The 17847-nt window shown below is 38.4% G+C and overlaps 2 protein-coding genes across 2 annotated transcripts in view; both read right to left on the bottom strand.

Annotated features, from left to right (window-relative positions):
• LOC113794828 (twitchin-like) overlaps window positions 1-11348 on the bottom strand; it is a 25111-nt gene extending 13763 nt beyond the window's left edge. Inside the window, 5 exon segments of the mRNA XM_075823812.1 lie at window positions 10-1343; window positions 1345-7667; window positions 7669-7955; window positions 8022-9350; window positions 9407-11348. Coding sequence (XP_075679927.1) covers window positions 10-1343; window positions 1345-7667; window positions 7669-7955; window positions 8022-9350; window positions 9407-11120 — 10987 coding nt within the window. The 5' untranslated portion in view covers window positions 11121-11348.
• LOC142646007 (protein Obscurin-like) lies at window positions 11237-17847 on the bottom strand. The gene is given in 6 exon segments (XM_075823813.1): window positions 11237-11376; window positions 11436-11981; window positions 11984-13119; window positions 13182-13492; window positions 16157-16178; window positions 16639-17847. Coding segments are annotated over 6 exon segments (2358 nt in total). The 5' UTR covers window positions 16964-17847; the 3' UTR covers window positions 11237-11358.

Raw genomic sequence — 17847 nt, 5'->3', positions numbered from 1 at the left:
CAAACTTACGGAATCGAGGTTTTGCCACTACAGATTTGGATGCTTCAGATGGTTCACCTGGCCCGGCTTTATTGACAGCTGTCACACGGAATTCATATTCTTTACCTTCTTCCAAATTCGGGGCTGTACCACGTGTTTGATCACCAGGTACTTCGGCAGATTTTATCCATCGTGGTGAACCACGCTCGCGTCGTTCGATAATGTAGGATTCAATCGGTGCACCGCCATCATTAGCTGGTGGTTCCCACTTCAAATCAACATGATCTTTATTCCAATCAACTGGTTCTGGTCGACCTGGTTGCCCGGGCGCTTCGTATGGGTCTTTTGCAATGATTGGCGTCAATGTTTCCAACGGTTCAGATTCGCCTTCTTTATTCAATGCTTTTACACGGAATGAATATTGTTTTCCGGGCATTAAATTGCTGACATTCATTTCAGGTATCAATGTTTTTCCTACAGGTATCCATGATCCAGTTTCAGGATCCAATTTTTCAACCAAATATCCTTCCAATGGCTCGCCACCATCATCATCTGGTCGTTCCCATTTCAGATGACAACCATCTTTACGAATATCATCGACTTCCAGTGGTCCTTTAGGTTGAGATGGTTTTCCGACTATTTTCACATCAATATCCACCTGATCTTGACCCCATTTGTTGGTAGCGATAACATGATAAACACCAGAATCTTTGCGAGTAGCTTTATCACATTCCAATCGCGTATGATAAGGTTTGTTGACTATGGTCAAATTTGCTTTATCGGTAACCAATTTATCTTTGAGTTTCCATTCCACTTCTGGTACAGGTTCACCAATAACATCAGCATCGAATATAAATTCCTGTCCGACTTTGATTTTGATAGGCCGAAGATTTTTCCGATCAATTTTTGGTGGTAATTTTTTATGTTTGACCAATGTCATTTTGGATTCATCACTTGGTGCACCTGGACCGGCTTTATTCACAGCTTTTACACGGAATTGATATTCATGACCGGTTTCTAGATCTGGAACACGGGCTTTGGTTTCATCACCACCTAGCACCTGACAAGCTTTAACCCATTTATCACTGCCTTTTTCTTTTTTCTCGATAACATAACCGGTAATTGGTGCACCACCATCTTTGGCTGGTGGCTCCCATTTAAGATCAACATGATTTTTATCAACATCGGTTACTTGAGGTGTGCCCGGTGCTCCTGGTGGATCGAATGGATTTTTCGCCACTATCGTCTCCATTGTAACTAATGGTTCGGATTCCCCTTCTGGATTAACTGCTTTTACACGGAATTTATATTCGTGGCCAGGTTCCAAATTCGATACATTTACTTCTGGTATTTGGGTTTGACAAACTGGGTACCCATTTTCCTGTTGCCTGGTCTTGTTTTTCAACCACATAAGTTTCAATGGGAAGACCACCATCATCTTTCGGTGGTTTCCATTTCAATTTACATCCTTCAGCATGAACATCGGCAACTTCTAGCGGACCTTCCGGTTCACCAGGTTTATCCAGCACTGTTACCTTAATTTCGGCTTCATCCGAACCCGAAGGATTTGATGCTACCAATCGATACACACCATTATCCGAACGTTTTGCATTCGGTACCATTAATCGGGTTCGATATGGTTCGTTTTCAATTTTAAGATCTTTGCCAGACGATAGCGGTTTATCATCGTCGGTGCCACGATACCATACGGTTTTCGGCGGTGGCTCACCAATCACTTTGGCATCTAGTTTAATTGGCTGGCCTGCCCGTACGGTTATGTCACGAATCTTTTCGATTTTCGGTAATAAATGTCGTGGTTTAGTGGTGACAACTTCACTCGAATCACTCGGATTACTTGGACCGGCTTTATTCACTGCTTTGACTCGGAATTGATAATCCAAACCTTCGATCAGATCGGGTACACGAGCTTCAGTTATTGGACCATCAACTACCAAAGCTTTGCTCCAAGTTTTACCCGTTTTTTCCTTCTTTTCAATAATATAACCGGTAATAGGAGCGCCACCATCATTTTCTGGTGCCGCCCATTTCAAATCAACATGATGACGATCCCAATCGGCTATTTGTGGTTTACCCGGTTTATCCGGTTCAGTGAAGGGATTTTTGGCTAAAATTGAATGATCCGTTTCTAATGGTTCAGAATCGCCTTCTGCATTCACTGCTTTTACACGGAATTTATATTCATGACCAGGAATCAAACCGGTAATTTCTGCCTCAGGTTCGCGTGAAGTACATACTGGTACCCAACGACCAGTTTCAGCATCTTGTTTTTCAATCTGATAATTAAGTATTGGTTCACCACCATCATCTTCCGGTGGTGACCATTTTAATTTACATCCTTCAGCATGAACATCAGAGACATCTAACGGTCCTTTTGGTTTGGATGGTTTTGATGTGACCTGGATTTCAACTTCAGCTTCATCCGTGCCATGTTCATTTTTGGCGAGAATTCGATAGACGCCCGTATCGGAGCGTTTCGAATTGACCAACAAAAACAATGTATGATATGGTTCATTATCGATTTTGTAATGATCATCGGATTTAATCTTATCATCTTTAAATGACCATTCTATTGTTGGTTCGGGTTCACCTTTAACATCCACATCAAATTTTACTGGTTGTCCGGCTCGAATTTTGATGTTTTTCAAGTTAGTTCGATCGATAATTGGTGCTAGTTTTCGTGGTTTAGCTATAACTGTTCGTGATGGATCACTTGGTTCACTTGGACCGGCTTTATTGTGTGCGATAACTCGGAATTCATATTCTTCACCTTCTTCCAATCCATCTACCGTAACTGACGGTTCTGGTCCTTTAGTTTCTTTAGCTTTCAGCCATTTATGTGTTCCTTTTTTACGTTTTTCCACTGAATATTTTTCAATCGGTGCCCCACCATCATTGGCAGGTGGCGTCCATTTCAAATCAACATGATCAGAATCCCAATCAACTGGTTCTGGCCTTCCCGGTTTATCCGGTTCATCGAATGGATTCTTGGCCAATGTTGCCTGATCAGTTTCCAATTCTTCGGAATCGCCTTCTTTGTTACAGGCACGAACACGGAATTTATATTTTTTACCCGGAACCAGATTATTCACCTGCAATTTGGTATCATTAGGTCCGCCAGTTGTTTTACCACATGGAACCCATCTACCAGTTTCTTCATCCATTTTTTCAACTTCATAACATTCGATTGGACATCCACCATCATCTTCGGGTGGACGCCATTTCAATTGGCATCCTTCTTTATGCACATCCGACACTTCTAATGGTCCTTGAGGTTTGGATGGTTTTCCTAAAACTTTAATCTCTACTTCGGCTTGATCTTCACCAACTTCATTCGTAGCAGTCAATGTGTAGACTCCACGTATTTTTCGCGTAGCACGATTTATGGTGAATTTGGTATTATAATCGATATTATCGATATTGTAGATTTCGTCGGTGGTCAATTCTTTATCATTTAATTTCCAGACAGTTTTTGGTGCTGGTTCACCGATCACATTTACATCCAACATCACCATCTGACCGACTTTAACCGTTACAGTTTTCATATTTGTTCGATCAATTTGTGGTTTTAACCAACGTGTTTTGGCCAAATGTGGGCCAACTGACTCGGATGGAATGCCCGGGCCAGCTTTATTAACAGCACGAACACGAAATTCATAGCGGTCACCTTCATGCAGTCCTTTCACTTTGCCTTGACAAATATTTCCATCAATAATGGCAGCTTGTGTCCAATCTGGACTATATTTATCTTTCTTTTCGATGATATAACCGGTAATTGGTGCACCACCATCACGAATTGGTGGCTCCCATTTTAAATCCGCCCAATTTTTATCCCAATCTTCAATCGATGGCATACCTGGCTGCCCAGGTTCTTCATATGGATTTTTTGCCAATGTTGAACGATCAGTATCCAAATAATCCGAATCACCTTCCGGATTGACTGCTTTGACACGAAATTCGTATTTTTTACCCATGTCTAAACCGGTAACTTTGCATTCAGTTTCATCTGGGCCAACTTTAGCACAAGGAACCCAACGTCCAGTTTGGCTATCTTTCTTTTCAACAACATATGTTTCAATGGGAACACCACCATCATCTTTAGGTGGGCGCCATTGCAGTTTACATCCTTCAGCATGAACATCACTAACATCCAATGGGCCTTCTGGTTTTGATGGGCGATCCAGAACCTTAATTTCCACTTCTGCTTCATCTTTTCCGGATTCATTTTCGGCCATAATTTTATATTTACCACTTTGTGCCCGGGTCATATTACGAATCTGTAGATGTGATTCATAATCCGGATTATCAATTTTGGTATTAATATCATCGAATAATTTCTTTCCATCAAATGTCCATGTTATTGCCGGTGGTGGTTCGCCACTAATTTCAACATCCAATTTGGCCATACCACCAGATCGAATCGTTATCGGTTTTAGTGTATCACGGTTAATTTTCGGTGCTAGATGTCGCTCTTTGACTGTATGCATCGAGGATGGTTGTGATGGTTCTGACTCGCCAGCTTTATTTTTAGCTTTTATACGGAATTGAACCTGTTTACCTTTGGTCAATCCTTCTACTGTTGCTTGTGGTGCTGGTGAATTAGTTTCCAGTACTGGAATCCATTGTGTACTATTTTTATCTTTCATTTCAACAACATAACCAGTGATTGGTGCACCACCATCGTTTTTAGGTGGCGTCCATTTCAAATCGACACGTTTTTCATCCCAATCTTCGATTTTAGGTTGACCAGGTGCATCGGCCAGCTCATATGGATCTTTAGCAATGATAGGTTCGGTACAGACCAACGGTTCAGATTCACCTTCATCGTTCAATGCTTTCACTCGGAATTTATATTGTTTTCCTTTTTGCAATCCGGTAACTGTAAAATCGGTGGCATCTTTATCCGCTTTTCCGGCCGGTACCCATTGGCCAGTGTTAGGATCTAATTTTTCAATCAAATAACCTTTGATTGGTTTACCACCATCATCTTCAGGTTTTTGCCATTTTACATCGGCACTTTTTGCAGTTACATTTTCCACCTTCAACGGTCCTTTTGGTCTTGACGGTGCTGCTAACACACAGATTTCTACCTGTGCCTGATCTCGGCCAACTTCATTTTCGGCAATGATCATATAAGTCCCGGTATGCAATCGTTGACAATCATTAATGGTAAATTTGGTATTATAATCAACATTGACAATATCATAATGTTGATCATTAGCAATCACTTTTTCGGCCAGTTTCCATGTGATTTTCGGTGGTGGTTCACCACGTACATTAACATCTAATTTCAATTGTTTACCACGTTTAATCGTTAGGACTTCCTCCAAATTGGTACGATCAATGTAGGGTTTAAGGCGACGAAATTTAACCGTATGCATTTTGGTAGCATCACTAGGTTCGCCTGGACCAGCTTTATTAACAGCAACCACACGGAATTGCATTTCTTGTCTTTCGATTAGATCGGCAACTTTACCTTCCAGTTGTGTACCAGGAACTTCAGCAGCTTTTTCCCATTGTAAGGCAGTTTTTTCTTTTTTTTCGATAATATATTTCAATATGGGGGAGCCACCATCTTTTTTTGGTGGTTCCCACTTTAAATCAACACTAGTGTTATCATAGTCAACAATTTCAGGTGTTCCAGGTTTACCTGGCTCATCGTAAGGATTTCTTGCTACTGTTCCACGATCAGTAATCAATGGTTCACTTTCGCCTTCATCATTTACGGCTACAACACGAAATTGATATTCATGACCCGGTGTTAGACCGGTTACCTCAATCTCGGGTTTTGAAGCGGATGTTTTTCCGACTCGGGTCCAGCGGCCAGTTTCTTTATCCATTTTTTCCACTTGATAATGATCAATCGGTACACCACCATCATCTTTAGGTTTTTTCCATTTCAATTTACAACCTTCTTTATGGACATCTTCTACTTCCAGTGGACCTTCAGGTTTACCTGGTGCCGACAGTACATTAACTTCGACCGTAACCGAATCTGTACCATTGCGATTTGTAGCCGTAATCGTATAGCGGCCCGTTTGTTTTCGTTGCATTTTTATCAATTGCAAATCCGTATGATATTCTTTCGTATCGATTTTAACATTTTCCGAATCATTCAGACGTTCATCTTTGAATGTCCATCGAATTTCCGGTGCTGGCTCACCAATAACATCCACTTCGAATTTATGTGAACGTCCAGCTTTTACGGTTAAATTTTTCAAATTGGTTCGATCAATTTGTGGTTTTAGATTACGATGTTTAACCAGGTGAGGTTCAGTCGGTTCACTTGGTTCACCATTACCAGCCAAATTGATGGCACGTACACGAAATTGTACAACACTGTTCTGTTTTAATCTGTGTACAGTTGCTTCAGGCGTTGGTCCTTCAGTTACAACAACTTGGCGCCAATCTTGTGCATTTTTCTCTTTCATTTCGACAATGTATTTTTCTACCGGTCGTCCACCGTCATTTTGTGGTGGTGTCCATTTCAAATCTACTTTTGTATTATCATAATCGACAATTTCGGGTTTACCTGGTGGACCAGGCTCATCATAAGGATTTTTAGCCAAAATTGGTGCCAATGTTTCCAGCGGATCAGATTCTCCTTCCTTATTCACTGCTTTGACACGGAATTTATATTTTTTCCCTTTCGTCAGACCTTCACATTTATAATCCTTAACATTAGGGCCGACTTCAGCAATCGGTATCCAACGACCACTATCAACGTCTTGTTTTTCAATCAGATAACCTTTCAAATCAGTACCACCATTATCTTTTGGTTCTTTCCATTTCAGTTTACAATGTTCGGCATGTATATCTTCGACAATCAATGGTCCTTGTGGCATTGATGGTTTATCCAATACAACAACATCAGCCACTGATTGACATTGACCAGAAGAATTGGTTAATGTTAGACGAAATTTACCCGAATCACCACGTACTGCTTGTTTAATGATCAACAATGTTGTTTTCTCAGTATTTTCAATGGAAACACGCGAAGATTGCTTCAATTCAATATCGTTAACATCCCAAACAACTTCCGGTGGTGGTTCACCTTTGAATTGAATATCATATTTAATGTTGGCACCTTTTTTCACGACAATATTCTTAAGTCCATCGCCAACAATGAATGGCTTAACAAATCGATCTTTGATTATAACCGGTTTAGTCGGATCGCTTGGTTCACCCGGACCAGCCAGGTTGACAGCACGTACACGAAATTGATATTGATTTCCTTCTTTGATTGTCGGTACGCAAATTTTTCCTTTCAGTTTATCACCGGGAACTTCTGTTGCTTGAACCCATTCCGATTGAAATTTATCTTTCATTTCGATAATATATTTTTCAATTGGTGAACCACCATCTTTTTCGGGCGGTTTCCATTTTAAATCGACATGTTCTTTATCCCAATCAACTAGTTCACAATCCTGTACTTTGGATGGTTCATCATATGGATCTTTGGCTATGATATTTTTCAATGAATTCAACGGTTCGGATGCACCTTTCTTGTTCACAGCACGTACACGAAATTTATATTCTTTTTTATGTGCCAAATCGGTGACATCGATTTTCAAATCTTCAGTTGTTCCGACTTCGGTCCAACCACCACGCACACCAATATCTTGACGTTCGACAACATAATGCAGCAATGGCAATCCACCCAATTCTTTTAGGGGGTTTCCAACTTAGTTTACAACGATCACGAAACAGATCTTTTACTTCTAATGGGCCTTCCGGCGGTCCGGGAACATCGACAAAATTACAATTCAACGGTACTTTGGATTCACCTTGCGAATTCGACAAGGTGAAATCATATTTGCCCGAATCATCACGTGATGGTTTTTTAAACGTAATGACAATTTTATCTTCTTTCACCACTATTTCCACATCTTTTGCCGATACAGGCAAACCATTTCGAGTTAATTTAGCTACAACGTCCGATTGTTTAGTTCCAGCAACTATTTGAAATAGAAAATATTATTTAAATATTGTAATTTCATAATTTCACACATTTTCAACCAAACCTTTATATGGAATTTCAATAGTCAGTGGACGTCCAACATCACCTTGAAAGTCAGTTTTATCGGGTGACATTTCGGGTTTCTTTTCACCTTCCAACACTGTCACCTTGCATGATGTTTTACAATCTTTTGCTTTGGCCATATATTCACCTTCATCTTCCATTACGGTATTTTTAATGATTAGCTGTTGTTTGCCGGTGATTTCATCAAATTTCATTTGAAATCTTGGATCATTATGTGGCATTTCCTGACCATTTTTATACCAAACTAATGGGGCACGTTTTTCCAACATTTCCAATTCCAGCACGAGCTCTTCACGCTCAATAACAGTTTTATCTTGAAGTTTTTTGCGAAATTTATTGGCAGGTTCAACAAGAATTTCACATTCGGTTGTATCACCATTAGTTTTGCATGTATATTGGGCTTCATCGATAACTTTGCCTTTTTTAATCACCAGTTTACGTTTACGATTTTCAGCAACGATATCCAGTTTCTTTGCCACGGGAGTTACTTTTTGGCCATTTTTGAACCATTCAACTTCAGCATCCCGATCATCCACTTCGCATTCCAAAACGATGGTTTCATTTTCAACACATTTTTGACTTAGCAATGGCTTAACAAAAATATATAGTTTTTCCGTAACAACCAATTTGGTGGTAGTTGTTTCTTCGGTATTAACAATTTTACATGTAAAGTCTGCGGTATCTTCTTCACGACAATGTTTAATTTTGATCCAATGTTTTCCATACATATCACGTTCAATAAGGTAATGTTCATGATTACGATCAAGTTTTTGTGATCCTTTATACCATTCAACTTGGGCTTTTGAGTGACTTGTGGTACATTCCATTTGAATTTCTTTACCCGAATATTGTTCATATTTTTTCGCCAAAGGTCGGGTAAATTTGAATACCGGATCAGGATAATCAACTTCTAATGCAGCTGTGGTTGTTTTCTCTAAACATTGACATTTATATTGTCCCATATCATCTACACGTGGATCAATAATTTCGAGAACGTGCAAATCACCTTGACTGGTCATTTTATATTTACGACCAGCAAACAATTCTTGTCGTCCTTTAAACCATTTTGCCTTGATACCATTCTTACTGAATACACATTGAAATCGTACAAGTTTATCACGACCTTCTTTTACCCGTTGATCTTGAAGTTTTTCGATAAATTCATCAACTTTTTTCGTATCTCGAAGTGATGCCCGTCGCTCGTCTTCGGTTGCTTTCAGTGCACCCCAATCTGGATCTCCTTTATCCACTGCCCATTTTGCATATTGTTTACTTTTAAGCATAGCACGAAAATCCATTCCACTTTCATCTAATGGAAAAAATCACAAATGATAAGTCACAATTGGTAAACGATTGGTTACTTACCCGAAACAAACAATTTTATCGTACAGCTATCTTCACCGTGTTCATTATAGGCAACAATTTTATACCGTCCTTCGTCAGCTTGTTTAGCTTTTCGAATGCAAAAATAAATCGTATTTGTTTCGCCATCCGTAACCACTTTATAACGTCCACCTTCAAATATTTCAACATTATCTTTGAAAAATTTAAATTTCGGTATCGGTTTTCCTTCAACTGTAGCCTGAACATATGCAGTTTTACCATCAATAGCGGTTACGTTCTCGACAAAATCCGTAACAACTGGTGGTCCTTCATCACCCATCGGACGTAATGGTGTTGATGGTTTATCAGCACGATCGATTTCAATGGATGATCCACGACGTAAATCCTGTACATTCGAACCACGGCGTGATCCGCGACGAACTTCCAACATTTCACCTGGTCGCAATTTTTTCATCTGCCCTGTTTCATCGACAGCCAAACCTTTTTCATCAGCAACTATAACAATAGAAGGACGACGTGATGAACGTGGTGTTCCCACTTCGGTAACGCTATCTCGTCTCTCGACGCTATCTCTACGACTAATATTATCACTACCACTATCGTCTAGTACTACTTTCGGCTTACTGTCCAATGATGATTTTCGGGCCGCCTCTCGCACCGAACTCTTTTTAACCGGACTTGGTCGCTCTTCTTCTGCAGTTTGTATTTCGATTGATGGTACTTTCTGCATTTTCGATGCCGCTTTCGGTGTCTCGGCCGGCGGTTTATCAGCTGCGGCAGGTGCAGCAGGCAATTCTCCATTCGGCGTCTTCTTCTTGATTGACAATTTTTTCTTTGTGGATTCCGTTGTTGTTTCAGCTGGTGGTTTTGCGGCTGCAGCTGTAGATTCTGCAGTTTTCACCGAATCTTTGCGTTTTACCTCTTCGACTTTATCGTCGATCGGTTTATGCTCAGGTATTGATGCTTGTGTAGGGGGTTTTTTAATCGATGGCCGTTTTGCGGCAGGTTTTGCTTCTTCACTTGGAGCTGAAAGCGATGATGGAGGTGCGGTTTTGCTTGTCGGCGATGATGGTGCCGTTGTTGCCGGACTAGAAGCACCAGAATCGGCTGCTGTTGGTGTCGATGATATTGATGAACGTTTTTTTATTGATAAACGACGTTTAACCGGTTCGGCTTGCGGTTCAGCTGACGTTTCCGGCGTTGTAGCGGTCTCAGAAGCGGCTGAAGCAGGTTTTTTCACCGATAATCGTCTTTTTGGTTCTTCAGCTGGTGTTTCAGCAGTTTTCGATTGTTCTGCTGCTGCAGGTTTTTTAACCGAAAGTTTCTTTTTAGGTTTTTCTGGCTCTTCGGCTGGTTTCGGTGGCTCAACTGACACAGGTTCGGCTTTTTTAGCTTCCACTTTCGGCTCTTCGACTATAGCTTTTTCTGGTTCGGCTTGTTTCTCAGCAGCAGCAGGTTTTTTAATTGACAATTTCTTTGGTTTTTCTTCTTGCGGTTCGACGGGCTTTTCTTTCGATTCTTCGGCCATCATTTTTTTCGTTTTCGGTTCATCTGCCGATTTACTTTCCGAATCTCTACGTTTAATCGATTCTTTACGCTTTTCCACAGGTTTATCTTCAACCGGTTTATCTTGGCTAACATCTTTCATTTCGACGTCTTCGATTTTTTCTTCTTCTTTTTTCATCTTTTTCTTACCTAATCGATTTTCTTTATCTTCTTCTTCATCTTCATCCATAGGTTGATCTTGAACAACGGTCACACGTCCGCTGGATTCAGTTTTGCCGGCTGAATTTTTGATTTCAACACGATATTCACCATCATCTTCTACTTCAATTCGTTTGATAATAATTCGTATTAAGCGTCGTTCATGAACAATACGAATTCGATGATTTTCTTGAATTTGACGATTATTTCGATACCAAATCACTTGCACATCTTCTTCCGATTCATATTCACATGACAATTCCAATGTTTCACCTGGCTTGTACTTTCTGTGTTCGAAAAATCAATGAGAAAATCAATCAAATCGAGTTAGTCACCAGAAACCTACCTCAGATCGAAGACCACGAATTAGACGTGGTTCAGTGATTTGTTTTTTTGCCTTCTTTGAAGCTCGTTTTTCCTTTTCTTCTTCTTCTTCCTCTTCTTTTTTCTTTTTCTGATCATCAACTCGGACGATAACATCTTCACTGGTTACTTCACCTTTTTCATTTTTAGCTTTCATTCGATATGCACCATTATCTTTTTCGGATGGTTCATCAATTTCCAGCGCAATAACGTATTCACCCTTACGTTGTTCGCGAACCACAATTTGATGTCGAGAATCTTCTCGCACTACCAATGATTCCCGAATCCATGTTATTTGTGGTTTTTGTGCTGATTTCACTGCACATTCGATAACAATTTTTTGCTGCTGTTCACGACGTATAATACGTGGTCGTTGACTTATAACCGGGACGATTTCAATCGATAACGACAGATTTGCAACACTTTGTCCAGCAGAATTTTTCACCGTACATTTATACATACCGGAATCTTCCATATCGGCATCATTGATTTCCATGCGAATCAAATAGGTGTCTTCTTCTTTTCTTTCACCATTGTTTGTTTAATACGAGAACTTTCTCGTACTTGTTGGCCATCCTGAAACCAAGTGATATCAGGTTTTGGTCGAGCTTTCACACGACATTCCATTATGATCAGTGAACCATCTTTTTCCGAAATTATCCTGGGTTTATCAACAAATTTCGGATAAATCGAATCATCTTCAGGTGCACCTTCAATGTTCAATGCTAGATTGGCAGTAATTTCACCTGCCTCATTTTTAACTACACATTTATATGTGCCACCATCAGTGCCGGCAGGATTTTTAATGTCCAAAACGCATAGATATTCATCTGGTTTTTCTTTGTTGACGGTCATTACATGACGAGTGGAAGCTGCAACTGCAGTCGTACCTTTCAGCCATTCGGCTGTGATTTTAGTTTTGGATTTAACACGACATTCCATCGTTATGGATGAATCTTTTGGTATGATACGTGGTTTACCAACGAATGTTGGCGCATCTTTATTTTCATCTTCATCACCGGTTTGAAAATTCAGCGCAATATTTGCATTCGATTCACCTTTATCATTCACTGCATTACAACGATAAGTTCCACCATCTTCCAACGTTGGATTGATTATTTCCAGGCCAAGGGCATACATATTTTCACCAGTTTCGGTGCGTGTTGTTTTATGTCGGCTATCATCGCTGATAACTTTGGTACCATGATACCAGGTAATTTCTGGATATGGATTGGCTTCCAGTACACATTCCAATATAAGAATGTTACCTTTTTGCCTAATTGTAGGCTTTTTAGGAAAACGCGGTGCTACCGCCATCGAAACAATTGGTTGTCCGTCCAATCCAAACGGTAAATCAACGTTAGTTTCGACCTGACCAAAACGATTTCGAGCTACAAAACGATATTGTCCCGCATCCGATGATTGCGGTTTTAAAAATATTAACGATACCAGATGATTATGACGATCAGTTAGTATCTGACAACGATATTTCTTCGTTTCAAGTTGACCAGATTTGATGATTAATTTATCTTTATGATACCACTCGATTTGTGGCTGTGGATCGGCAACCAATCTGATTTCAAATTGAACTTGTCCACTACCGACTTTTTTGAGCAACGGTTTTTCGGTTAAAGTTGGTTTAGCACCTTGTTCGGGTTTAAAATCGTCTGTGGCGGAAGTGAATGAGAAAAATAAAGCCAAATGATTAATATTCGCTAGAGAAACTTACCGTCGAAATTCAAGCTTATCGTCGCGTTACTTTCGCCTAGATCGTTTTTGGCTATTACTTTATATTTGCCAGCATCTTCCACAACAACTTCTTCGATGATAAGCAATGAACGATATAAATGTTTTTGTATGGATTCTAATTCAGTTTTATGGCGTCCGTTTGGTTTGATTAGTTCGCCGTTATAATACCAGGTTACTGATGGTCTTGGTTCGGATAATAAAACACATTCAAAATGTATACGACGAAATTCTTTATCCAATTCGGCTATCCAAGGTTTTGTTTTGAATGTTGGAGAAATACCGTCAATTTCACTAAATAAACAAAAACAAATCAATTAATCGGAAATTGCAAAAAATGGACGCTTTAGGATTGAGCACCGCCAGATGGCAGCATGGGTTCCACTTTTTCTATTTGTTTTGATAAACACAGCGAAAGACGAAATTAGAAAAAAAACTTTTCTTTTGCCTTTTGAGATTCTTTGCTTTAACTTGGTTTAAAATAAACATAGAATCTAATTTCCAAACAAACAAACAATTTTTTTTTTTGAATGTAAACATAACATATTTTGGCTATGGCTAAAATTTTTTAAAAAAATATTTACTCTCTCTCCATACAACCATTGATTGCCTGAATTGTTATTTGCATCAAACAACTTACGATTTTTATCAATATTTTTGAATGAATTTGATCAATTTTTTGATTACACTGTTGAAAAAATGTTTAATGGATTAATGAAAATGGGTTTTTAAATCGATGGATGAATGTATGGGTTGTCGTTGTTGACGACGAAGAAAAGAAAGGCACATTTAGACACACACAAACACACACACACTATGAAATGATAATGATGAAAGAATTTTGATGAAAAATTTATTAAGAATGATAATTGGTTCAAATGATGTTTTGATCATTAATTAATGATTGAGAGGGTAGAGATTATTTTAATGGACACTAAAGCACACACACAGAGAAACACCGAACAAACGCAACGATTAAATGATGCAAATGAATAGAATTAAGGTGAAACGAAAGAAGAGGGCACTTATTCACATCAAGTAAATAAGTTGGCATTCTTTTTTTCCTTAACAAACCATCATTGGCATAGTTTTTTTGTCTATCTTTCCCCAAACATACTTTTACGTTAGGTAAGAATTTGCTTTACCGCTGAGCTGGATAGCTGCTAGAACCACCAACCACAAATTCTTTCCGTTTGCGTCAGCAAGTCTGTATGCGGAGATGATCCCACTACCACTGTCATGACTAAATTGATTCCAAATTCGGATTCTTTGATCGCAAAAGGTAAACATCATCTTTCAAACACCACTTCCCCTCTAGTTATTATTATCGCCCTTGGTTTTGTTTTTTGGGCGAAGAATTAAATATATATTGGCAGCAACAAACGACAATCTCACCTAAACAAACATTCATTCAATCAAGTTGAAATTCCATTCGACGCCTCTCTTCATTTCTCTATGCTGAATTTGTCGACTGTTAAGGTTGTTAGTGCATCATCAAGATTTGTAGAGTAAATTGGGCGGTCAAAATCAGCCGCTACTGTAAAGAATTGCAGCATTTTTTAGACAATTTCGGGCACAATCCCGAAATAGAAAATCTCTATTTCGTTGGTTTAAGAATGTGAAATCGATTCGAAAATAGCAACATTTTTTCATCATCATTATCAAGGAATGGACGATTCTAATGCGGAATGAATGAATGGCGTCATAGTCTTATGCATTTTTATCTTATCTTTGCTTTTATTGGCAAACAATTTTTTCTTCAAAATGAACGGACAATATTCAAATCAAAACTTGCGATTTGAATAACTGTCAACCAACCACACACACGCAACAATAACATTGATTGATGTTTTTGTGACGCCCGGAATTTTCTTTCTTCAAAACGGCTCGTTTTGTAGAATATATTAGGTGGATTTTCAGTTCTCACACAGGCCTGAAAAAATTTTGGCTGGCGAGCATAATTCTCCTTGATAATAACGAGGATAATTTTCCCCCTTAGTTATGAATTAATAATAACTTTGTGATGATGACGGCAAGTCAAAATGGATGCTAACGAGCTTCCATAACGAATAACGAATTTTAAAAGAAAAAAAATAAGGAATTTTGGCTAAAAACGAGATCATCACAACCAAAAAGAATGATTACCATGAATGTGAGAAAGAGAAATTCACCTTCACCCGTTTGATTCGGCCTGTGTTGTCCTTCAAAAATCGAAAAAAACCGTAACTTATTTGAAATTCGGAAAAAAATTTTCTAAATCAAGTCAAAAACTCGTTATGCACTACAGGTTCATTGTTGTTGTCAGATTCCACACCGCAACAACAACTCTTTTGATTCGAGCCAAGAATTTTGTTAATATATTTATGGTAATCATCATCGTTTTGTTATTTCATTAAGTCGGCATCATAATCAAGTTATGTCGAGAACAAATCACAAACAAACAAACAAAAAACCATAAATCTGATGATGGAAAAAAGCAGTGGAAAATTCCTGATTGCCTGGCTATTTTAACCTGATTCTGTCGATTATTTTCAGGATTAACTTTAAACTGATCGATTTCGGTTTTTATTTCTTCAAATTTTGTTTTCGAAAAAATAAAATTTTTTTTTCATTTTGATGACACAAATTTTATCCCGTATTATTTTCATTGCTTCGATTCGAATTGAGTTAGTTATCGTTAAATTCGATCACGTTATTTTTAGCCAATTCTGGCCCTCGCAATCTTATTTTTTATTATTGTTGTTGATCAACAACAACAGGATGTGTGTGTAATAATGATGATGATTAGGCAATGACATACATTCCATCATCCTCATCATCAGAACAGAATAATTTCAACTAACGCCGTCTGGTGATGATCAATCAAAATTCACAAAATTTCTTGTTTAGGATTTGATACGAACAACAGATGGTACCACTGTTATCGTTTGTTAAACAAAAATGATCCATATCACTTACCTTGATTTAGGTTGATCGGCAGCTGTATGAAAAATGAAAAAATTGATTAATTAATCATTTGGGTGATTGGAGTAATGCTGGTGATCTAATCTATCAATCACTGCTACTGTTTTGTTTTGTTTGTTTGTTTTTGTATATAATTAATCAATCAATCAATTTTTGTCTGTCAATAGCATCTGATGTAACTAATTAATAATTTTGGATCAAGTTTATAATGCTGTCTACTGTTGTGATAACTAAGTGAAATAATTTGATGAAATCCTTTCTCAAAATAGATTTGGTATTTGGAATGAATGTAGTGAATCGCACATGTTGAAATGCCGAACAACAACAACAACAATAAGGGAAAGGATTGAATTCTGTTTTTGTAAAGTTGATGTTACTATTCTTAGCTTATTCTGTCTGAAGGAATGTCGTCTATGCAGATGATGACGGCATTCATGAATTATTGCATGTTTGGGTTGGTTGGTCATCATACTTACGATCAAAATTGAGCTTGATAGAAGCGGATACTTCGCCCATCAGATTTTTCGCATGAATTCGATACATTCCAGCATCGGTTTCATAAACATCATTCATTTCCAATGTAGCGATATAATGATGTGGTTTGGTTGTGGGATAAATGCCATATGTAATGCGAAATTCATGTCCATTACGAATGAAAACATTATCTTTATACCATTCGATTTCTGGTTGTGGTATGGCATTCAATTCACATTCAAATACCAAACGATTACCATCATCCTCTTCACGAATTTTTGGTTTGACCGTAAAGGTCGGAGCCATTTCTATTTCAGCTCGAGACATTTTTTCACTGATTTAATTCAATGGTCATACGAAAAAAATGGAATTCATCTTTCAGATTGAGCAAACGATCAACATTTCCGACAATCGAAAATATGATCGCAGTTTGTATTGAAATTTTGAAACTTTGAACACTATGTTGAGGGCACTATACACACTGCGATGAATGAATGAATGAAAAGTTCTCGGTAAATCACAACTAAATAACAATGATGATGATTATCGATCACAGCAGATAGACAACGATAACTTTATTATTGAATATTGATTGGGTGGTAATAAGGCACACACACACACCGCACACACAATCAAAGAGTTGATTTTTTTTCGTTACGTTGTTGGTAATAACAATCTCGCCACTCATTCTTGCACCGTTATTTCTCGTTTTCTTTTTCTTCTTCCTCCGTTAATATTTTTTGTTGTTTTTTTGCTGGCTCCCGAAGAATGCAATCGCCGAATAATCGTTGATGAGCAGTACAATATTGTAAAGAGAATATTCGGTTGGTCTTTGAAATGATGATGTTTATTTGCTTCTTTGCCGCCGCATCATCATCATGCGAAACAATGTAGGATTGTCTTTGCGACAGAATTTTATTCGTTTTTTTCTTCATTTTGTTTGTTGGGTGACAGCAGAACAAAGCTGTTGATCATCATCGTCAAGAATCAGGCCAAACATTTCATCACTTTCGAATAGAGAAAAAATAACTGCTGGTAGTCTGCATAACTTCTGTTGTTTTTGATGGCCAACAATTGAAAAAAATGCGGATGCTATTTATAAATTGATTCAATCATCACTCATTCACACATTACTTCCATCATCATCATACAACAACCGTAAAAAAGAAATTCAGGAAAAATTGTTTCATCTGAATTTCACCGGTGATATT

The sequence above is a fragment of the Dermatophagoides pteronyssinus genome, unplaced genomic scaffold, assembly GCF_027571235.1.
Source record: "Dermatophagoides pteronyssinus isolate colony J.1.1.1.1 unplaced genomic scaffold, Derpt_VIB-CSIC_2022.12 sq0037, whole genome shotgun sequence".
Taxonomy (NCBI): Eukaryota; Metazoa; Arthropoda; class Arachnida; order Sarcoptiformes; family Pyroglyphidae; genus Dermatophagoides; species Dermatophagoides pteronyssinus.
This window is presented reverse-complemented; position numbering and strand designations above follow the sequence as displayed.